At 34.8% G+C, this 25,234-nt stretch overlaps 1 protein-coding gene across 6 annotated transcripts in view; it reads left to right on the top strand.

Moving 5' to 3' along the window:
* Scml2 (Scm polycomb group protein like 2) overlaps positions 1-22,909 on the top strand; it is a 157,775-nt gene extending 134,866 nt beyond the window's left edge. For 5 of the 6 annotated variants that reach the window (XM_075958084.1, XM_075958088.1, XM_075958086.1 and 2 more), the window contains 7 exons: positions 2,084-2,364; positions 5,184-5,298; positions 7,968-8,171; positions 9,105-9,287; positions 11,402-11,515; positions 21,181-21,332; positions 22,696-22,909. In XM_075958084.1, the coding sequence (XP_075814199.1) occupies positions 2,084-2,364; positions 5,184-5,298; positions 7,968-8,171; positions 9,105-9,287; positions 11,402-11,515; positions 21,181-21,332; positions 22,696-22,824 (1,178 nt within the window). In that variant the 3' untranslated portion in view covers positions 22,825-22,909. The remainder of the gene's footprint in view (positions 1-2,083; positions 2,365-5,183; positions 5,299-7,967; positions 8,172-9,104; positions 9,288-11,401; positions 11,516-21,180; positions 21,333-22,695) is intronic. The other variant, XM_075958090.1, reaches the window with a different exon arrangement.
* Positions 22,910-25,234: the final 2,325 nt, after the last annotated feature.

Raw genomic sequence — 25,234 nt, forward strand, 5'->3', positions numbered from 1 at the left:
ATTATTTTTTATTGAGCTATACATTTTCCTCTGCTCCCCTCCCTGCCTCTACCCTCCCCCCATCAACCCTCTCCCCAAGGTCCCCATGCTCCCAATTTACTCAGGCGATCTTGTCTTTTTCTACTTCCCATGTAGATTAAATCTACGTAAGTCTCTCTTAGGGTCCTCATTGTTGTTCAAGTTCTCTGGAATTGATGTTTGTGGGCTGGTTTTCTTTGCTTTATACATATGATAATTATCTTTCTGTGTCTGGGTTACCTCACTCAAAATGATGTTTTCTAGCTCCATTCATTTGCCTGCAAAATTTAAGATGTTGTTATTTTTCTCTGCTGTGTGGTACTCCATTGTATAAATGTACCACATTTTCCTCATCCATTCTTCAGTCGAGAAGCATTTAGGTTGTTTCCAGGTTCTAGCTATGACAAACAATTCTGCTATGAACATAGTTGAGCACATGTCCTTGTGGCATGATTAAGCATTCATTGGGTATATATACCCAACAGTGGGATTGCTGGGTCTTGAGGTAAGTTGTATCCTAATTTTCTGAGAAATTTCCACACTGACATCCAAAGTGGCTGTACCAGCTTACATTCCCACTAGCAATGCAGAAGTGTTCCCTTTTCCCCACAACCTCTCCAGCATAAGTTGTTATCAGTGTTTTGATCTTGGCCATTCTTACAGGTGTAATATGGAATCTCAGAGTTGTTTTCATTTGCATTTCTCTGATGACTAAGGATGTTGAACATTTCCTTATGTGTCTTTCAGCCATTTTAGATTCCTCTGTTGAGAGTTTTCTGTTTAGGTCTGTACTCCATTTTTATATTGGATTATTTGTTCTTTTGATGACCAATTTCTTGAGTTCTTCATATATTTTGGAGATCAGACCTCTGTCTGAAGTGGGGTTAGTGTGAAGTGGGGTTAGTGAAGATCCTTTCCCATTCTGTAGGCTGTCGTTTTGTCTGTTGACCGGGTCCTTTGCTTTACAGAAACTTTTCAATTTCAGGAGGTCGCATTTATTAATTGTTTCTCTCAGTGTCTGTACTGCTGAGGTTATATTCAGGAAGTGGTCTCTTGTGACCATGCATTCAAGTGTACTTCCCACTTTCTCTTCTATAAGGTTCAGTGTGTCTGGCTTTATGTTGAGGTCTTCGATCCATTTTGACTTGAGTTTTGTGGAAATGTTTTTTTTTGTTGGTTTTTGTTTTTAATTTTCCCCATTTAGAAGGAACGTTGATGTGTCAGCTTGTTATAAATTGCCTTTATTATGTTGAGATATGTCCCACATATTCTTGATCTCTTTGGGACTTTTATCAGCAATGTTGAATTTTATCAAAGGCCTTTTCTGTATCTTTTTGAGATGATCATATGGTTTCTGTCCTTTGGTCTATTTCTGTGATGACTTATGTTTATTGATTTATATATGTTTAATCATTCCTGTGTCACTGATATGAAACTGACTTAATGGTGGATAATATTTTGATGTATTCTTGAATTTGGTTTGTAATATTCTATTGAATTTTTATTTATATTCGTAATGGATATCCATCTTTTTTTATTTTTGTTGAGTCATTGTATGATTTTGGTATCAGGGTAATGATGGCCTTGTATGAAGCATTTAGGAATGTTTCTTTAGGGTTTTTTTTGAGAATAATTGAAAACTAATGTCATTAATTCTTTTTTTAATACCTGGTAGAATTATAGGCTGAACCATCTGTCCATGAACTTTTTCTAGGTGGGAGATTTTTAGTTACTGCTTCTATCTTACTAGGGGTTATGAATCTATTTAAATTACATTTACTTTATCTTGAATTAACTTTGATAGATTATATATTTTAAGAAATATATTTCCTTTAGGTTTTCCTGTTTAGTGTAATACAAATTTTTAAAAAAGTATTCTTTTATGGTTATCTTGATTTTCTTAGTGTCTATTGTAATGTCATCATTTTCATCTCTAGTTTTGCTAATTTGGATCTTGTTTAAAATAATTTCAGTGAGTACCCGTTGGAAAGTTTTAAAGATAAGCTTAAACTTTTTTCAGTCATATGATAGTGTTTTTACATTTTCTTTAATTTTTGTTGCTAAGCTCTCTTCTCAGCTCTTTCAGTGAAGAGTGCAGAGAACACACCACCTTCCTCCTATGAACAAACAAAAACCCCTACCTCTGAGAAAAAAAAGTCTTCCACCTCCAAAGGGGCTCAATCCCCAAAAAAGAAGTCTCCACAGAAAACAACTCTTGTACTACCAGTACCAAAGACCAGCAAGAAATCAGGAAAAACTAAACCAACTGGAGATACTTCAGCTACAACGAAGGGTACTTGTAAAACTGTCTTACCAAAGGAAAAAGGTAGAAAGTCATGGGTAAAGGTTAGTCATGTCTCTTGCTAATTTTTATTGTCTCTGTGTTGGAGTATTATTTTTAACACTCAGTTTAGCAATTTGCTAAGACTATGCTGAATTTTCTAGGACTATTTTAAATGTATAAAGCTCTTTTTGTCTTAGTTAGGTTTTCTATTGTGATTAAATGAAAACAATTTATGAGGAACTTACACTTCTATATCACAGTCCATTATCAAAGGCAGTCAAGGCAGGAACTCAAATAGGGCAGGGAGTGGAGCTGGAGTGGGGGTGGAGCAAAAGTAATATCTAAAGTAAAGTGGTCATTGAACATAATTGACTGGTAATTACTGGTGATGAAAGAACAAAGAGTAAATGAATTGGAGAATAGAATAGAAACTATCCAATGTGAAAAACTGATACAGAATTTTAAAAAACTGAGAAAGACAGCAAGTTGAGATTTCCTTAATGTGTAATTAGTCAGGAGGAAGAGAGGGAGGGATAGATGTGGGCAGGAAAATACTGAAGAAGTTTTTCTTATAATCATTTCTAGTCCTGTACAGTTTATATAACAGATACATATAACTACATAAACAATTTACATTATGAAAGCCTGAATATAATTTTAGTTTCAACATTTTGTGCAAAATGATACATTATGAATTTTTGTTTGAAAATTATACAAAGTTATGATGAACCTCTAGTTATAATATAAAAATGTAAAGAATTATGTGTACCTAAAAATCCAAGGAAGAAATTATGATGGAATTTTAAGTATTCAAGTAACCCCTCAAAATATAAGTGGAACCACCTCAACAAAAAAAGAATAAAGGAAACAAACAGATAATTCATAATAAAATGGTTTACTCAGACCCAAATATAATAATAACTACATTAAATATTAGTGAATTAAATTCTTGGTTAAATGACAGAGATTTAATTCTGGAATTTTAAAAAGACTCAAATAAGTATCCATAAGACATGCACTCTAAATATAGAGGTAAAAATATCTCAGCAGTATTATCTTATACATCTAGCATTTCCATATTATACCAGCAGAACATTTGTGTCTATGAGTACTTTCCATATGGAACAAAATAATGTCATCTTGTTTTTTAAAAATATTTACACAATTATTTCTTTTTAAAACATCTAATATTTATAAAAATCAGTATGAAATATTTGTAAAAATATTGATTTTCCTAAAGCAATAATGTTCTTAAAATGGGAAATAAAATTAAGAAAAGTCAATCTTGAAATTTAAAGTTAAAATACATCTGAAAACACATTTTCAGCTGCTCAGAAAGTTATATATATTAGTGATAATATCTTTTGATTCTTATATTTTCTAGTATCAACACTAATATAATTTTGAAAAGGTATTTTGGTAAACATTTAATGATAGAGATAAAGAACACTAGTATAATTCATAATTTATATTTTTTCAAAATTGTCATTTCAGTTCACTATCATCTAACTTCATTATTTCATAATAAAAATAAAGATGTTCACAGTTTTAATAGCTGATGAAGTTTTTGAGCTACATAAAATATTCTTAAAAGATTCCTTTATGAATTGTCATTTTTCTTCCTTCATTTAAGATTTTAGCACAGGGGCTAAAGATACTGCTTAGTGGTTAAGAACACTTGGCTACTCTTCTACAGGACCTGGTTTTGATTCCCAACATTCACATGACAGCTCACATCCCTTGGTAGCACCAGTTCCAAATATCAAACACCCTCTTCTGTCTTCTGTGGGCACCAGGCATGCAAATGGTCCACAGACATATATGCAGGCAGAACATTCATGCACATAAAATTTAATTAAATTTAATTTTAGAAACTTTTAAAAACATATGTTAGTACATTTTCTAAATAAATGAGTTTATTCAGGTTGGTATTAAACATACTATCTTGCATCAAAGGGTTCAGAATTTTGAAAAATGAAATTTGTAATTCACTACTTGACATGATTTACTAGATTGCTATGAATCCAGATAACAGTCATTAATTTAAAGCATATTGCAGAAACCTTAAATGATATTTTTGTTTTACTCTTTTGTCATAATTGTTCTAGGCACAGGAGTACCTTTTGTGACACTACAGAGCAGTTTGAAAGTAGCTCCTAGAAAAATCCCAACATTTCACATCATTAGAATACTAGCAATATTCACCTGTGTTTAAGAGATATTTGTCTCTTACATGCAACAAGCAGTCTTCACCAAATTATTTACAATTTTATGAAGTTTATTGCTGGCCAGAGCCAATAGGAATGAACAGCTGCTTTCTAAGGTCCTCTACCTTTCTGTGGTTATTTTTGCTTATGGGAAAAGAGATTTATAGAATTAACAGTGATTTAAAAAGCATGTCTTGCCTGATGGTGATGCTGCACGCCTTTAATCCCAGCCCTCAGAAGACAGAGGCAGGCAGATCTCTGTGAGTTTGAGGCCAGCCTGGGCTACAAGAGCTGGTTCCAGGACAGGCTCCAAAGCTACAGAGAACCCTTTCTTGAAAAACAGAAAAACAAAAAAAATCATGTCTTGCAAGGAACCTCAGAAATTTTTTGAGGTTAACAGGTTTTGCACAACTAATTTGACTAAGGTATCATCAGAAGATAGGATACAGAATCCTACCTAGACTTTGGTCTCTTTCTCTGGCACCTGAATAGCTTGTGGGCCTGAGTTAAGTTTGCAAATCACTGCAGTTCTTGGTACCCAGAAAGTTTTCAACCATTTTTTTTTTAACTGATGCTTTTGTGATCCAGTGATGTCTCCCATTTTTGTTTTCTAATCTGGAAGCTTTTAAAAGAGAACATTACCTGCATACTTTGTTCCTTTTTTTTTAAAACAGGAAAAATGTATTCCAGTTATTTCTTCTACGTCTACAGCATCTCTCAGTTCACTAATAAGAAGATCTTCATCTAATAAGTCTCCTGTGGGGCCATCTAAAATAGTGATGTCTACAGGTAAGTTAGTATTTTCAAAACAGTAATAAACATTACATATTTTATTCAGCATTGATTTGACTGTTGTTAAAGTACTGGAAATGAGTAAGATATTAATGTATTTTGTTAAACTAATAGTTCAGCTTGATGTTAAGCAAAAACAGCCTGTGTAAATCTGTCACCTGAAAGTAAATATCCAACATTTTGAATTTGTGTCATTATCAAATCCTTATTATTTCAAAGTATTTTGTCATTTCATATTATATGTGTTTTCCAAAATAACTCATACCTTTTGAAAATAATTTTTCTGTCAAAGGACATGGTGATATTAAATTCTTCTCTGGTATGTTGAAAAGAGCACAGAACAAAGCAAATCCTTTTTTATCATCCCATATACATTTTCTTAATCTTTTTGTATTTTAATTTTCCTTTCATTTTATTTTGTACGTATGAGTGTCTTGCCTACATTTGTATTTTTGCAACCATGTATCTGCCTCGCGCCCGGAAGAGAATGTCAGATCCACTGGGACTAGAGAGATACAGGATGTAATATGATTTCTAGTTGGTCTTAATAATAAAAACCCAGAGTCAGAGTGAGACACCACTGCTTGGCTCTATTTTTCTTTTTTTATTTTATTTTTTTATTATTTTTTTGATGTTTGATGTTCCTCTTTTTTTTAATTTATTTATTTATTAAGGATTTCTGCCTCCTCCCCGCCACCGCCTCCCATTTCCCTCCCCCTCCCTGATTGCTCTATTTTTCTTTTAGACTGATTCAATCTTGTGTAACCGAGGATAGTCTTGAACTCACAGAGATCCATCTGCCTCTGTATCCCAACTGCTGGAATTAAAGGTGTGTGTCACCACCCTGCCTCTATGGCTAACTAGTGGCTTGTTTGGCACTCTCATTCTCAGGCAAGCTTTATTTGTTATAGTACAAACAAAATATTGCCACAACAGACAGTCGTAACTGTCATGTGTGTGCTGGCAAGCAAACCCAGGCCCTCTGGAAACAACAGCCAGTGCTCTTGAGCTATCTCTCTGGCATCCCTTTAGTGTTTTAAAAGTATGTCCTATTCTTTTATATCCTGAATTACCACCTTTATGCTCTTATTTTCCTTGAACTCTTTTTTATCATTTTTCTCACTTAAAGGAAATTATTTTTTAAATACCACTTGTTTTTTAAAGGTTCATTTAACACAATTTCTTATTTCTTATAAGAAGTAGTGTATTACATTTAATACACTAGCTAAATGAATACAAGTTGATAATATCTAATCCAAGAATGAACCTATTGAGTTACATGACACCACAAGTAAAAATCACCTGATTTCATATGATACGTTGCAATCAAAACACAAGTGCCACAAAAGTATGATATCAAACTACCTCAGGCTTTGTGTATAAAGTTTATATGAAGTATACGTGAAGTTTATGCTCAGACATATGTTCCATCCCCCAAGTTATCTCATTATGTTTGAAATATTCTGGTACCAATGATTTCTTATAAGGGATCTCAACATGTATAGCAGAAATATGATAAAACATTGAAATCCTTCTTTTGCTTTACTTTCTGTATGTATCTGTGCTGTTATCACCTTGGGTTAGGTTTGAATCACTGTTTCATTTTTGTGAGAGAGGCTATCCTTCCTCTGACAGTTGGGACAAGTCAAATTATCATATTTCAACCCAGTAAAATTGACATGTATGGTTTTTAGTATACTAAATAAGTGTGTATGTAATTTTTTAGTACAAAATAAGTTTTAAATGGTTTGAGTACTGATAAACCTGTATGATTTTCTAGTATACATTGATTTGCATTTGTCAATTTAAATTATCTACACTTGACACCATGATTATAGATGAGAAACTTCTGTACTATATGATTTTATAGTACAAAGAAAATGGTTTAAAATTTCCCTCAGTAGCCGGGCGGTGGTGGCGCACGCCTGTAATCCCAGCACTCGGGAAGCAGAGGCAGGCGGATCTCTGTGAGTTCGAGGCCAGCCTGGTCTACAAGAGCTAGTTCCAGGACAGGAACCAAAAGCTACGGAGAAACCCTGTCTCAAAAATTCAAAAAAAAAATTTTCCCTCAGTGAGCCTAGTCATATATAGAAGGAAATTTTTATTTTCATATTCAAACTTTGTCATTACAACTTACTACTATATATACTATGAAGTCATTTTATTGCTTTAGAAAATGCAGTTGAAGTACACTATCAGTGATTTACAATGAGTAAGGATGAGCAATTTTCAAAGGAAATTTATATATTGTATATATAATGAATTTGGGTAGGTAGAGAAGCGGGAAAGCTCTAGGAGGAGTTGGAGGAGGGAAAGATCAAAATTTAATAACATGAAACTACTCTTTAATTTTGTATCATTTCTTGCAATGCTAAATTAAGAATGATTATATGATGCCCTTAAGTCTTCTCAAACATATATTTTATATAATCAGTTTGAGTAGAAGTCATAAATGCTACATAAGCTATTTTTGGACTATTTGCATGTTCAATATCTTTATGTAATTATGAAAATATATCTACCTGCATGTTTTCAGAAATGGCCAATGATAAGAACTATTATGTTTCCATTAAGTGAAATCACTAGTAGGATATGGCAATTATGTAATATTTTCAGAAAATTTGTTTTAATTCATCTCATTTTTATATACTTTTTTTCTCCTCAAGTCTGTGTCTATATAAATAAACATGGAGATTGTGGCCCCTACCTGAATCCACAGAAAGTTCAGCAGCTGCCTGACCATTTTGGTCCAGGTCCTGTGAATGTGATTCTCCGGCGGATTGTGCAGGCCTGTGTGGATTGTGCCATTGATTCCAAGACTGTGTTTTTATTTATTAAGCCAGATAATCGAGGAGGAGAAGTAATAACTGGTATATTAATCTAATTCTTTATATGTGTTCTAAATTTGATTTGAGGTTTAGAGAAGCAGACTATTATTGCATAGCGATTATTTATATTTATATTCTACTATAGCACTTTATTATACTGATGTAATAGAATAAGTATAGTGGTTATATACTTATAAAATTTTAAATCTCATTTGGAAAGTTTACTTTTATCAAAGCAGACAGATAAGAGCCAGGTATTGTGGCACATATTTATTCTCCTTGTACTCAGAAGTCTGAAACAGAGGACTACTGTGACTTCAAGGGCACTCTGGGCTATAAGTAAAGTACCAGGTCAGCCAACTATATATTGATACCCTGTTTCACACAAACAAACAGAAAACAAAATAGGTAGTAGTCAGCGTAGTACTATAAGTTTAAGTAAAAGATACTGATTTTTTTTCTTGTACATGCTTTGCTAAGCTAAATGTTTAAGCATAGTTCTTTGGCTATTAAAATGTTTTAATTTTTTGAAAAATTTCTAATAAGCTTTAAAGAATAATGTGACTCAAAAGAAAATCTTCTTAAGATAAAATGAAAAGGCTAAGGATTATAGCTCAGGGATAGTATGCTTGCCTTCCAGGCACAAGGCCTTGAATTTAGTGCTCAGCACCATAAAAAAAATTTAAAGAAAAAATAGAATAGGAGAGAAGTAATTTGTAGTTATTGTCTATCATGATTCTATAAACAGATATCATAACATTTGTACTCATAAGATGTAGAAGGGTTACTATAAACCAAGCCATTTCTGTTACACTATTTATATATACTTAATAGGATTTTTATCAATTTCTTTTTAAATTTTAAAACCCAGAAAGTAAGCTTTAAAGTACATTTCCTGAATTGATTTCTTTTGTTATTTTATTTCTCATCTGCTATGAGATGACTGATGACTGACCTTACCTCCCCGCCCCATAGCCTTCTTTGATGAGAAAGTTCATAGTGTTCAGCTCCCTCCAGTGAATAGTGCATCATTTGCGCTTCGCTTTCTTGAAAATTTCTGCCGCAGCATGCAGTGCGATAAGTTTTTGAGTAGCCAGCCTTTTAAACCTAAGGCTCATATTCCTACCTCTACTACAGACCTTGATCAAAGCAAACCAGGTAAGAAAAATAAAAGTTTTGTATACTATATATCTAAGAAAGTGGGGAGGGGATGTTGGGAGCAGTGCACATATGGAGGCCTGAGAATAAGTTTTTAGAGTCAGTTCTCTCCTTCCATCTTTGCATGGATTCCAGGAATTGAACTCAGATCACCAGGATTGCGTAGAAAGTGTCTTTATCTGCTGACCCCTACTATGCTTTTATTTTGCATTTTATACTTGAGAATCTGAGTATTTCAGAGTTTCCTTTCTGTCATCATCAAACATTTTGCCACATTGAACTAATGAAAAATGTGTGGTATATAATTATACTTTCTTCACTTAAAGTGAGAAACTCATTTCTTAACTAAGGATTATAGCTCAGGGATAGTATGCTTGCCTTCCAGGCACAAGGCCTTGAATTTAGTGCTCAGCACTAAATTCCTAGTAAACTTGAGAATCAAAGCCAGTGTGCTATTTTTTGCTTTTTTTTTTTTATGAATAGTTGATATTTGACATATTCTGTTAGGTTGAGGTATGGCTTTAACATTATTGACCTTAATCTAAAGAAAGTAGCAAAGACTATTGAGCCCATAGATAATAAAGAATGATTTTCTCAAAATTAGCTACAGTTACCTGTCTTCCAAACTGATGACTGAATAAAAAGATGAGTGCAATGTTGTCCTATAGAACCACAGGTGATATTCTTGTTTCTAATCTCTACAGTGAAAAGATTGTTTGAGCTTTCCATTTTTTGGATGTTTGTTGCTCTTTCATATAACTATTGACAAGTAACCATATTCTGGTTATAGTAGAAGTTTATGGATGTCACAAAAGTAGCTGTAAGTCCCGGTATTAAAGCTGCATTGTCTTCTTGTCAAATGCTGTCAATTCTGGAACTAGAATATCATGATAGTCTTAATGTGTTTAAGTCTAGTGTATTCCAATCAAGTAGAAAACCGGGATATCATCTCCAGTTACTCATTTTCAGTTCTTTCTGATTATTCTCAATTTTTTCCTCATAAACTTTATTGCCTCTGTTTCAGTGAAGTGTCTCCTCTCTATTCCTTTCTCTCCCATTTTCTTGCCACAACCCTCATCCCATTTAGAACCCTATTGCCCCATCCCTTTTCTGGCTTAGTAAAGTGATCTCCTAATTGGAGTCCCCTTTATGGTTTTTCCATGCTGGTATAACTGCCTAGTGAATCCCTTGAAATAAAGTTAGGATACAGAAAGTCCTTACATGAAAGTACAATAGTCATTGTCATAAGGTGTTGGAATTTATCAAATCTGGGTTCCAGTGCTGACTGTGTAACTTGTACACTATAAGGACATGAAGTTTGGCAGATCTAAATTTTAATCCAAGGTTTGCTGTTAATTAGAATTACACTTTATGGACAAAGTACTGAACCTCCCTGATTCTCAGTTTGCCTTTCTACAAAGTGGTTACTTTCTGAATTATGAGGAAATATGTACAGCCATGTCTATTGACATAGACCTGTAATCTCAACTACTGGAGATTTTGAAGCAGTGTAAGGCCTATGTGAGATAAATTTCAAGCCTATCTTAGTTTAGTAAGACCCTGTATCACAATAGAAAGTAAGTAGGGGACATAGCTCAGTGGTAGAGTGTTTGCCTGGTATGTGACCACAGGATAAATAAAATTTAGACATATCTTTCTCTAAATGCTTCTGAATTGTTCAAAATACACACAGAGATTCACCTGCCTCTGCCTCCCGAGTGCTGGAATTTAAAGCATGCACCCCCCACCGTCCTGCTGAACACAAGAATTTATTTATGTATGTGTGTGCATTAAAGTGCTCACAAAATGCAGAAGGGTGAATCAGATCTCTTGGAGTTTACAGGCTTTGTAAGCTGCCTGATGTGGGTGCTGGGATCTGGTCTCCAGTGCTTTGATAGGCTCTTAACTTCTGAGCCATCTCCCCAATCCAACTCTTTAATATATTATTTCAGTAGAAATACATATAGGATACAGTGAACCTGATATTATAGTCAAATAATTGACACTGTTGTTGAAGTCATAGTCTGCAAATTACTTTGATGCAGAAGTACTTCATACAGATAATACAAAAATAACTGACTATAGTAATTATAACATGTACCTTTTTTTTAAAGCACTAAATGAGGAACTAAAGGGAAGTAGAAGACTCAAACGATGTTCTCAGCGACCTCTAACTTTTGCTCCAGTCTCATCAAAGGTTCCCAGAAAGAGTGGGCGAGCCTCTAAAGGTAAATTGCATTCACACACACACCAGAATTGAGAAAGTCAGTCCCTCAGTCACCACCTATGTATGCTCTTGGTGTGATGGTTTTGAGGGTAGGAAGTTAAATTCACCCATGCTTGACAAAATGCTCTTGGTGTGATGGTTTTGAGGGTAGGAAGTTAAATTCACCCATGCTTGACAATTACATTATTACTTTGGTCACTGAGCACTGTATTCCTTTCAGAAATAATACTTCTGTCATTTTTCCCCGGGTTAAAAAAGACTTAGAATAGCACTATCCATTCTGCTTTGCATTACTTATAACCAGGAAAATCAGTGAGAGAAAAGCTAATATGCTTTCTCCAGTGAAAGCAAATATGAGAAAATAACAGTATGGTCATAAGGAATATTTCTGAAGAATTGTGCTCCTAAGAAGAAATGTTTTTTAGAAGTTTACAGCTTTGGTTGCAAGAATGTAAAGATCTACTAAATTATCATATAAAACATAGATGATGGCCTAGAATCAATGTGGATTTTAGGAGTGTCCATTAATTTGTATGATGAAAAAGAGTTGTCCATGTATTTTGTGTTAGAAGCTTGCCATTCAATAGAACACTAAGTGATCTATTATTGGAAATAAGCTATTTTTCTTGATTAAGAATTACATACATGTATGGAATGTATTTTAATCAAGGCACACCTCATTCTCTCCCCTCCAACTACTCCTCTACACCTACACCAAAATTTCCTCCCAATTTCATGGATTCACTCCCTCTGCTGTTGTTATTATTTCAACCCACAGAGTCCACATAGTTCTGCTATTATGTGCATACATACAGGACTATCTACTGAAGCAGAGATTCTCAGGGGCTGCATCCCTGAAGAAAACTGACTCTCCCTCTCTCGGTAGCAATCAGTTGTTAGTAGTTCCTTGTCCTAAGCCCCTTTCATATCCATGCTGAAATTTTTGTCTGATTTGATCTCGTGCATGAAGTCACAGATGTTAGTTTATATATGCAGTTGCCAAATTGTATCTAGAAAATACTTTTGTTGTAGTTATTCACTGCCTCTGGCTCTCATAATCTTTTTGCCCCCTCTTCTGAGATGATTACTAGCCTTGCAGTCACAGTATGATATAGCTCTCTGCTAATCTCCATTTACTGCAAAAAAGATCTTCTCTGAGGAGAGTTGAGAGATACACTTATTTGTGTATAAATCTCTAGGAGTTAGTTTAGTACTGTGTACTTTTAGCAGAAAAAGTTCTCTAGGACTTGTAACCTATACTCAGGTCCTTGGCCTCATTAACATGCCAAGCATGAGTTCAATCTTCTGAAGAAGGCCTTAAATACAATAATACAATACGATCATTAAATGATTGGTTACTTCCATAGCATTCATACCACTATAGTAACAGTAAATATGTCTTGACAGATCATAATTATAATAGTTTGTAGGGTTCATACTTTGGTAGGACTGTTGATTACTTTTCTCCCTTAATAGAGTGTCCAGCACCACCCAGCACAATGAAAGCTAGCCAGTAGCTTACAGCTCAGAACAGCTTGATTTCTCTATGTTCTATGTGGTATCTTTAGCAAATAGGGTCTTATGTGACATAACCTGACCTTAGGTTCTGAGGGGGTAACCAAGAACAATGGTAATAACCCTGTTTATATTTACTGGTCTATGAAGCCCCACTGACCATCCATTTCAAAAGAAGTAACATGTTCCTGGCACTGAGTTTTTAATAGATTATCATGTCTGTGAGAGGCCCCATTTGAATATTTTGCATATATGTATATGTGTGTGTGCATATATATATATACATATATATATATAACACGTTTTGTGTGTGTGTGTGTGTGTGTGTGTGTGTTTGTGTGTGTGTGTGTGTTAGGAAGCTTGTAGAAGTAGGTTTCCATTTGGCTTTTTCAAAAATGTTTTGTGTTAGTTATCTCTCTGAAAACTCCCTCCTCTACTCTGCCCTCTAACCTGTAACCCACTTAACCCTTCTTGCTCCGTTATCCCCTGTTCTCTTACTGTTTTCCTGACTTCTATGTGTACTCCAAGTTAAATACACATATCTGGAGATTCAAAGCTAGAGTTCACTTACAAGCAAAAATGTGAAATATTTGTCTCTCCAAGTCTAGGTTACCTCACTAATGGTTATTTCTAGTTCCATCCTTTACTTGTGAATTTCTTGTTCATTTTTCATAGCATCTTAATAATATTCCATTATGTAAGTGTATCACATTATCATTAGCCATTCATCAGTTGATATGCACCTAGGCCATTTCCATTTCCTTACTCTTGTGAATACAGCAGCTATGAACATGGATGAACTAGTATCTCTGTAATAGGATATAGAGTCCTTTGAGTATATGCTCAGGAGATTTATAGCTGGATTATATGATAAATTTATTTTTAAGGAACCTCCACACTGATTTCTGTACTGGTTGTACCAGTTTAAACTCCCATCAATAGTGTATAATTATTCTCCTTTCCCCACATCCACACCAGAATTTTTTGTCCAACTTATTTTTAACTCTTAGTCATTCAAACTGGGGTATAATAAAACCTTAAAGTAGTGTATTAGTTTGCATTTCCCTATCACTAAAGATATGGAATAATTTTTGAATGTTTCCAATCCATTTGTATTTTGTCACTTGAGATCTTTACTTGGTTACATGCCAAAATTTTAAATTGAGTTTGTTTTGTTGGTGCTTAGTGTTTTTTTTTAGTTCTTTTTATAGTCTAGACACTAGCCCTCTATGAGATGTAGAGCTTGTAAAGAATTTTCTTCTCATTCTATAGACTGGCTCTTCACTCTAATGATAGTATCCTTTGCTGTACAGAAGCTTTTAATTTAAGGAGGTCCCATTTGTCAATCACAGATCTTAATGCCTGCACTACTGGCATTCTGTTAAGAAAGTCCTTGCCTGTACCTAAAAGTTGAAGTTTATCCCTGACGTGGGAGGTCCTTCTGTCTGTGTGTTGCTTTCATTGGTTAATTAATAAAGAAACTGCCTTGGCCTATTGATAGGACAGAACTTAGGTAGGCAGGGAAAACTAAATGGCATGCTGGGAGAAAGGAGGCAGAGTCTGAGAGATGCCATGGATCCGCCAGAAAGAGATGCTGGGAATTTTACCCAGTAAGCCACTGCCACATGGCAATACACAGCTTAATAGTAACAGGTTAAATTAATATAAGAGTTAGCCAATAAGAAGCTAGAGCTAATGGGCCAAGCAGTGATTTAATGAATACAGTTTCTGTGTGGTTACTTTGGGGCTAAGCTAGCCGGACAGCTGGGACAAACAAGCAGGCCCTCCTCCTACATATCCCTACTATTCCCTCTAACAGATTTAGTGTATTAGGTCTTAAGTTGAGATCTTTTATTCATTTAGAATAGAGTTTGGGGGGTTTTTTCTACATATATCTATTCAGCTCAACATACACTATAAATTGAAGATGTCTTTTCTCCAATATATATTTTTGGCCTCTTTGTTAATAGCCAGGTGGCTGTAAGAGGGTCAAATTGTATCTGGGTCCTCAGTTCTATATTACTAATTGATGTGTTTTGATGACAGTACCATGTTGTTTTTATTGCTATACTTCTATAATGTTTCTTGAAATCAGGAATGCTGGTACCTCCAGCAAGTCTGTTTATTATTCAGGATTTTTTGAATATCCTGGGTCCTTCTGTGTTTCCTTGTAAACTTTAAGATCTTTATTCAGTTTCTGTGAAGAAATTGCATTGGTATTTTGATGAGGATTGCCGATTGCATTGAATCTGTAGAATGGTTTTCCATCTTCTATTATCTTCTTTAATTTCTTTCTTCAGTGTCTTATAGTTTTCATTAGACAAATCTTTTACTTCCTTTGTTAGATTTATTGGCAGATACTTTAATTTTTTTTTAAGATAAAGTCTTATTGTTTAACTCTGGCTGGCTTGGAACTCACTATATAAACCATTCTGGTCTCAAACTCAGAAAGCTATCCCCTTCCCTGTCTCTTCAGTGGTAGGATAAAAGGCACAGTAGGAAAATAAGATATTTTTTTATCTTTGTGGTCATTTGAATGAGAATGACCTGCATAGGCTTAGATATTTGGATGTTTCGTCACCAGTTGGTGGAACTATTTGCGGGGGGGGGGTGTTAGGAGTTATGGCATTGTTGAAAGAGATCTGTTACCAGGGTAGGCTTTAAGATTTCAAAAGAGAGATTCATACAGTGTGACTGTCTCTGCCTTGTTGTGTTTCAATATGTATGCTCTCATCTATTGCTCAAGTTCCATGCCTGCTTGCTTGTTGCCATGCTCCCCATCATAATGATTATGAACTCTTAACTCTATAACTGTGATCCCCCAAATTAAATCCTCTCTTTTGTAAGTGTCTTTGGTCATGGTGTTTTTTCAGGGCAATAGAAAACTAACTAAGATAGAATGTGGTGCCACAGAGTGGGCTAATGCTGTAACAGGCCTGGTCATGCCATTTTTCAGAGGGATGTGAAAGACTTTGGGATTTTGGACTAAGAGCATGCTTGAATGCTATAAGTGGAATTTAATGGGCCATCATAGTAGGAGCTTAGAAGATATTAATGCTGAGAGTGATGTGAACCAGCCCAAGAGATTTCAGATGGGAACAATATTAGCAACTTGGCTAGAGGCTGTTCTGGTGATATTTTGGATAAGCTTAAGAGATTTCAGATGGGAACAATATTAGCAACTTGGCTAGCTGTTTGGTGATATTTTGGATAAGAATGTGGCTGCCTTTTGTCCTTGTCTAAGCGTCTTCATGATTGAAGACTTTAGGATTAGTTTCATTTGCGGAAGAGATTTCAAGACTGCCAAATATTGACTCTGTCATGTGGTTACTAGTGATCACTCTTATGCTGATCTGCAATAACAAAGAACAAGCAGGGCTACAAGAAATACAAAATACACAGTTTGAGGAGAAAAAGACCAACAGGAAATTTTATGTTAGAGCCTTGGTTTGTGCTGAAAGAGATAAGGAGAAATGGAATAAATGGAATGGTGACCTCCCACCCAACTAATTCTACAACTTGTGAAAAGGCCTAAGGTATTATCTGTTCCTAAAGAGCAACAACACATCAAAGCTTATGTAAATATTTCAAGGAAGGGGCCAGGTTTCATCCTGATCCTGCAACAGAACTTGGCAGCCATAGTCTGGCTTTAGAGTCAAGAAGGATACAAAAATAAAGGGGTTGTGGAGCCTTCCTACACAATTAAAGAAAGGAGTGTTGCAGGGAAGTCTCTGTATGCAGGCCCAGAGAGGCCATTGCATGAAGCTGTGAAAGTGAAGGCTGGATTTGTTTTGGAGACCCCAGGATGTTGGAGATGACAGAGCTGTAGGATACCTGCCAAGGAAAGCTGCATACAGTGAGTGGAACCCGTTCAAGAGACAGAAATGTGTTGCAGTCAGCAAAGCTGGAAGGGCAGAGCCATCTAAGCCCTTTGACAATCCGACATAGATCTACAGGATTTGGAGGATGCCCTGCTAGGTTTTAGTCTTGCTTTGGTCTAGTATTTCATCACTATGCCCCTATTCCTCCCTTTTGGAATTGTAATGTGTATTCTGTGCCATTGCATGTTAGGTATATGTAATTTACTTTTATTTTTACAGGGGCTTACAGTTAAGAAACTGCCTCAAACCTCAAAAGAGACTTTGGACTTTTACATTGGTTCATTGTTGAAAGACTGTTGAGACTTTTGAAGTTGAATCAAAAATATTCTGCCTTATGATATTGCTGCAAGCCTATGGGGACCATGGAATGGAATGTGGCAGAATGAGATTGGAACCCAAAGGCTCATAGAGTTGAATATTTTGTCCCCAGCTGCTGGAGCTCTTTGAAAAAGATTAGGAGGTGTGACCTTTTTAGAGAAGATAGGTTGCTGAAGGAGGGAGTTGAGGTTATAAAAGCCCAGTCCCAGTTGGTTGGCGTTCTATCTATCTATCTGTCTGTCTGTCTGTCTGTCTGTCTGTCTGTCTATCTATCTCTCCCCCCCCTCTCTCTCTGCCTCTCGCTAACATATCAGATGTAAGCTCTCAGCCCTAAATACTGCTACAGCACCATGCCTGCCTGCATATTCCCATGTCCCCCACCTTGATGGTCACCAACTCTCTCTTGAACCATGAGCTCCCAGATTAAATGGTTTTTTTTTTGCCTTTGTCATGGTGTCTTGTCATGGCAATGGAAAAGTAAGACATCCTTCTAATAGAATTTGAGCTGTTGAAGATAATCTCTTTTCCCCCTATAGTAATATCTTCTGAGGGACATGACATGTCTAAAATGAAATGTTTTCTTGAAACTTTTGAGAATTCATCAATAGGTGATTTCTTGTATCCTGCATATACTTCAGTCTCCAAGAGAGTTTCTGAGATTGTGTCAAATACATCAAGTACATCTATAGTTATGAAAAAGTCATCTACCTTATAAGCACATTAAATACTAATGGAAAAAGAAAAATGAAGGTATATTCAAGAATAGTGTTTACCAGTCAGTGTGTTTATCTTTTTCCTTGAGGATTCCGTACCTGACCATACCACCTGATCACCTCTTGAAATGCCAAAATTAGAGAGGTCATGTTCTCTCTTCCACATTGCCAGGGGAAATGCTGTTGTGGCTATTCCTGTCCTCATAGCATCACAGAACTGTCTCTGGGACTTTGGATCACCAGCCCTATTCGATAGAGACTTCTCTGATTAGTAGTTCTCAAGCAGGTGTAAACAATTCCTGACGTACTATGAGAACTCTTAAACCTCTCATGGCTCTTTCGGCCAAGAAGGACACATTCCTTCTCCTTGTTTCTGATGTGATGTCATATCTGTTGAGACCTTTCCTGGTACCAGCCTGTGTGTGGCTCTTGGATCAGGTCTCTGGCATCCTGTTTCTGTTAACTACATCATTTCCCTAATCACCACATCTGCTGTCATTCTCTTAGATCTGCCAAGAAAAGCTGGCATCTTCTTTAAAAAGAAAAATATCACACAGCATTTCCTGCTGCTACTACTTAACCTTTTAAGGGCTAAGAGTGAAGGAGATAATAAGTGTTCTGTCAATTTTCTTTAGGCTGTGTTGAAGAGTAAAGAACATAGAAAGCAAGTGACCTCATTGGTTTTTTTTTGACAAGGATGTTATATATGAGCAACCTCACTATACACATCTATGACACATTTAATGTTGTCCCTTCTATCCTACCCCACCTCCTGTAGTGATTGTTTGTTTTTAAAGTGATATTGTTTTCCAAAGGTCTAAAAATGGATATTTAGTCCATAAGAACTTATATTAAATGTTAATTCTAAGTTCACTAAATATCAACTTGTGAAAAAGGCTTTCTTAGTAAAAGGTTTGTAAAATGTTCTGATTTTAAAATTTCTAATGCTAGTTATCTGACTTCCAGATGTTTGAGTAATGCTACTGACAATCCTAGGAATGGAGAGAAAAATAGTAATGATATTGGTTATTAATACTTTGTGATGCTAGAAATAAGTCATCATCATCATGTGACATTATGTGCCAGGCATGTATTTTATATGGCTTCATAGACATAATTTTTAATTTTTAAAATTCCTTGAAGAATAGCTACTAGTAAACACTTTCAGTGAAAAACAATCTCAGAAGTCACTTGGCAAAAACGTGGCTAGGCCAATTCTTGTATCCAGACACTGATTGCCTGCACCTCTATAGAAAAGATAACCATTTCATTTCAAAGCTATCTAGATGTGTCATTATTTTCTTTCAGGTCTATGAGTTTAAGCTTCATTTATCACTGTTGCTGACACAACTCTTATTGTATTACTCTCTCATTATTTGAATAAAAGAAAATTGTTCACCTTTACATTATGAAGAAATTCCATGATAACCAGGAGAAATTAAATCACTTTATTTCAGGTATATTTATTGATATCCCAATTAATAAAGGCAGGAAAAAATATACCTAAACTTTGTTTTCTCATTATTAGTTTGTTTCATATTTGAGTAGTAGTCATGTAATGATCAGAGGTTAGAACCACCTCTGATCATTTTAAGATGTATCCTCAATTTTGTTTCAGTAATAGAGTGGAAACAGAAGATCTTATAGTCTTCTCTTAATTTGAAATTAATTTTATACCGGAAATCATACCTTTTCATACAGTCTAACTGTAAAATAGTTACATGTTATGCAAGGCATAACTATTCCAGATTCTGATGACAGAAACCTTTTTAAAACCTAGATTTAGAAATATAATTAACCTTGTAAATATTTTTAGTATTTATGGCATTGTTGAGTAAAAGATAACTTCTAATTGTCCTGATTCCCAAATGGTACAGCATTGTCTGTAGACTTGTCCAGCCTGAGGCTCATGGGTCACAAGTGTGCCAGGATAGTTGGGAATATAGCCCAACAGATTTGTAGACGACATCATCTTGCAGTATCAAATGTTGGAAACTCCCAGCTACATTATCACGAGTTTTACCTGGACTAATGAAGTCCAGCAAATTTTTATTTATGTTTTCTGAAATTTTAAGGCTAGGATATATTTTAGTAGATATTTATTTTACTTTACAGTTGTGGTTTTGTAAAGAAAAGAAAAAGTAGAACTACTCACAGAAAATCATTATAATTTGAACACATTTTCTTTATTGTTTATACTTCTTGGGGTAAATACTCAAAGCATCCATGTATTTGCCATGACCTGGATGATAGGAAACAAATTATATACATTTGACTAATTCATACCTAGAAATATAAACAGATTTTTCCTAGAAAAGTTCAAAACCTTCTTTATCATCACACACTCAGTAGGAAGTTGAGCACTCTCCTAAAGTTAATGAGTATTGGAACACAAATTTCTACACAACTTAGTGAACAACACCTCTAAAACCTGAACCTCATCAGATGAATACCCTAGTTGTGTTTTGTCTTGTTGCCTTTTTAGTAAATGTCTAATCAAAATATCTATTGCTAGACAGTGAATCATGAAAAGGGATCAAATAAAAATACTACTAAAGCTACTTTGTGACAGAGCTGAGCAGGAAATAATTTTGTGTTCTTTAAAATTGAGATTAACATTTAAGCCAGAGATGAGAATCTATAAAGTGTAAAAGTGATGCTAAAAATGACCATACTGAATTGAGGAGAATGGTTCCAATAACTAATCTCTTCCTCAAACATAATGGGATTGCTGAAATATATTAATTAAAATTGAAAAATATATAAGGGATTATAAACCTGTAAACTTGAAAGGCCCTATCATATTTAACAAAATAAAGTCAATTTAGAAGAAAAAGACATTAAAAGAGCAGCTTGTGCGAAGTTTGTTGGATCTGTTCAAAGAAGACAGTACTGAGTTAGCTCAGTTTATCCCAATTCGAGTAACACCTTTTCCTGTACTTGCTTGTGACCTAAGAGGCCTTGGATTGCTACACGTGTTTCATGAACATGGAAGTTTTGTACTTTCTAGTGTAAAACTGTTCTGCTCTTTGGGGAGGTCCAGTGACATACTCTGTGCAGCACTCCGCAGATCATCTTCGTTAAGGCTCTCAGATTTTACAGTTGGAATCTTAAGTCCTTACTTTAGGTACTGAAGAGAAGGTTCCAGGAGTGAGACCATTACTTTCAACCTAACGTCTCTTCTTTCAGGATTATGATCAGGTCAAGTATGATTTGTTTTTTTTCCCCTCCCATTGAAGCTTCAAGTTATATAGCTGTACCTGACCCCAGTGTCCTGAAACAAGGCTTCTGTAAGGACCCTTCAACCTGGTCTGTGGATGAAGTGATACAGTTTATGAAACATACAGATCCTCACATAGCAGGCCCCCTCGCCGACCTCTTCAGGCAACATGTAACGTATCTTTTGATCCGGTTTTCCTGCTGCCCTTATGCCTTTGAATGACCTCTGTGCAGGCCTTTCAGTTTGCTACTGAGTTGTATGGATGGTGGGGGAACCATATCAACTGATCTTTTTCATTTGTGAGAAGGATTGCTTTGCCCAACATTCGGGCCTTAAATGGTAGGTTAACTGACTGTTCTTTAAATGGGTATCTAAGAATCTCGTACACTAAACAACCTCAGGTTTTCAAGAGGTGGTATTATAGGATTGCCACTCTCATGTAGACTACCCCTTCTTGTAATGACAAATACAAGAACCCTCCCCCCAACCTGCTCCCTGTTCTATTCTAGGACCATGAGTAGGAGGGGTTGACTCACAGCATATACCAGGGTGGCCTTCTTGTGATACCCTGTGAAAACAGCAACTTCATTATAATTTGAATAACAAATAATAGGCTTTTATGACATAAATTGTATACTTACAATAATAAAAAGTTTTAAAAGGATTCCTTGTGACTGTTAAGCAATGTGTTCACAACATTTTCTAATATAAAATCATTGGTTTAATGTCTGGTGTACACTATTTTATGTGTGCGTGTGTGTGTACACATGTGTGCAGGTGCAAATGCACATGTGTCTATGTCTTATGGGAGCCAGAGGACAATCTCAGGTATCATCTTCAGGAAGGCTGTCAAGCTTCCATTGACACAGGTCTCTCATTGCCATCTGGGGGCCAGTGCCCCCCAGGGATTATCATGTCTTTACCTCTTCATTGCTGGAATTTAAGTACATGCCACCATGTCTGGCATTTTTACATGGATTCTGGGCATCCAACTCCAGTCTTCATGTTTTCAACACAAGTGCTTTACTGACTGAGCAATCCTTCTGAGCCCCTCTTCAATATTTTAAGTAAATCAGTATTTGTTTCAACACCTAACTAGCTTCAGACAGCTGATTAGCTTTCAACATGAAGATGAAACTGTAAAGCATGTTTACAGTTTTCATTGGTAATGACATACTCTTTCCCTTCTCAGAAAGTTAATAACATGAAATTCATTTCTACTATTCTTAGTCTTTAACTATTTGTCATAAATATGTGCTAGTATTTTGTTCAGTACACAGTAAAGTCAGATACTTTGGTACTTAGAACATATATTGAAAGTACAGGGTTAAACCTTTTTCTTAAAAATTAGATTAAATTTGTAAATTGTCAAATGATGTTCCATTGTACAAATCAAATTTTATTAGTTTTCATAGACATATATCCAGAGAATGAATATATATACATATATATGTATATTTATATGTATGTATATATAGTACAATACTGTATAAACTATGGAAGGATTCTTACTATAATTTTCTTCTCTCTATAGGAAATTGATGGAAAAGCTCTACTACTACTGAAGAGTGAACTGATGATGAAGTATATGGGGCTGAAACTAGGACCAGCATTAAAACTGTGTTACTACATTGAAAAACTTAAAGAAATAAAATATAATTGAAAATATGCAAATTTAGATTAGAGACAATTCTCAGGTATACTTAAAATGTTTTACTTTAAAAGTAATTTCCTTCTCATCAGTTTGTATTTTATGAAAGGTTTTTATAAAAATATTTTATCAAAATTGTAGTACAATTACATTGATAGTATGTTCTTACTCTTTAAACGACATTGAATATGTTTTATTAGCATACTTATAACTGACAATTTATTATTTATGTCTTTAATTATTTTTATTGTGTTTACAAGTATACTTCATGTAGCAAACAGAGGAAAACCTTTTATTAGGATTAATTTTTATATCTAGAACCAAATAGCTAAACCCCAAAGGGGAAAATACCAGCAACGTAATCTCTATTACAAAACCATGGCAATTTTCTCTCAAAAGAGTTTAATGGTGCACTTAAGTTCTTATCTCCTTCCCCATTCTTCTGTTCATGATACACTACTACTAGAAAGGAAAGAGCCATATAAATTATTTTCCTTTCTTTTCATGCCCTGGTGGTGTATTTGTTCATACAAAGGGGAAAAAAGCAAGTTTATAAGCTTGCATAAAGTGTTCTTACTAGTCTTTGATATTTTTAGGATAGATTAAAGTGAATAATTTTTGTGGAGGAGATGTTTATTCTACAAGAGTGGATTGGATGGAATTGGATAAACTTTATACCTATTTAATAATTTTCTGAATTTTTGCTAAGCTCAAACATTAGACATTCAATCCTGACATGTCTATTTCCAAGATATTTGTGTCCAATTTTTAAAAAATTATTTTATTTTGTGTTTATTTTTCATATGGATACTTTAGCATATTTATATACTATTCTATATTTGTGAGAATACACAAGTGATTTTTTGATTTATTATGGCACTTTACACTGCCACAAAGGTAATAAAGAACTATATATAGATGTTTATTCCATCAAAAATATGTACATCATTTTACTATTCCCAGTAGCTCTCAGCTTATTATTCAGGTGTTAAGAAACTCTACTTAGATTGGCTCCCACATAGGGAAGCTCTTTATTCTATGCAATATTTCTAATTAATTTACTTATTGAGCCATCAATTCTACTACATTTTAAGAAATACATTAATTCTGACATTGGGGCTCTATTTTTATAAATGAGAGCTTTCAAAGGAAAATGATACTGTGTGCCATTACTTTATATAGTGGTGTAATACATATAAGCTGTCAGAATCAGTTATACATGTATTAGCCATTTGTTCTAAATGTCAACAAAATGTTCACCAGGATAAGAATGTCCATTTTCTCTTTAAGAATACCAAATGTGTTTTATATAGCAGCAGAAATGTATAAAAGATTACTTCACCTATGTCATTTCTGGAACAACTAGATTCTTAAAATTGATCTTCTTGCAAATTGTTTGTATGAAGATGCTATGTCCGGTTGAGTGGTCCTCAGGTGTTTATAATACTATGTTTTGTTATCTTCAAATTTGGAGAATATAATAAAGTTAAATAAGCACAGCAATTAATACCTGAGTCTGAGATTTTCTTTTACTTACCTTCTCCACAGTGTATTAATATGTGGGCTTGTTGGTCTTGTAAACCAGGACTTTGAAACTACTTAGTTCTGTACTTAACAGTAAACCCTGGTTTTCCATACCGCAGGAAAGATGCTACTTGCAGTTTTCTGTGTAAGTGAAGTAGCTTGAAATCTCTGGGGCTCATTCTAAAGGCTGAAGCTGTCACATCTTATGAAGTTCCCTGAAACTGACCCAATGTGAAACTATGTTGGGATAGAATATATACATACACAAATGCTCGCCATCAGAATACACCATCAGATAGTCTTTCTTTCCTCTACTTCCTTTGTATTTTAGAATTTCACATGAACAGTAAATATTTAAGATATCTTTCTCGAGAGTGCTAAGAATCAAACCCAAAGTGATCTATCACTAAGCCATATCTCCAGTCATTCAGTGTTTTCAGTCTCACCTATATAACTTAAACTGACCTTGAACTCACAATGCTTCAGCCTCTGTGGTGCTAGAATTGTATGAGTGTACTTATATTAATTTCTGCTTAGATATTTATTAGTTGGTATTAATATTGTTTTTAAATAAAAAGGTAAAGTGAGGATTTGGAGACATTAGAACCCTTATATGCTAGTGAAATTTAAAATAGAGTTACTGTGTAAAACAGTTACTATGTTATATATCAAATCGCAAAATTTTTAAAAAGCAGCATCCGATGCTTAGGATATCAGTATTCCAAACAGTCTAAAGGTAAAAATGAATCTTTATCATCAGATGAATGAAGTATGAAACACACTGTGTATGTGTGTGTGTGTAGTGTGTGTGTGATTTATTCTTTAAAATGAATGAAATTCTGACACATACTGCCAGGTGAATTACATTAAGCCAGGCACAAGGACAAATACTGTATGA

The sequence above is a fragment of the Microtus pennsylvanicus genome, chromosome X, assembly GCF_037038515.1.
Source record: "Microtus pennsylvanicus isolate mMicPen1 chromosome X, mMicPen1.hap1, whole genome shotgun sequence".
NCBI classification, from domain to species: Eukaryota; Metazoa; Chordata; class Mammalia; order Rodentia; family Cricetidae; genus Microtus; species Microtus pennsylvanicus.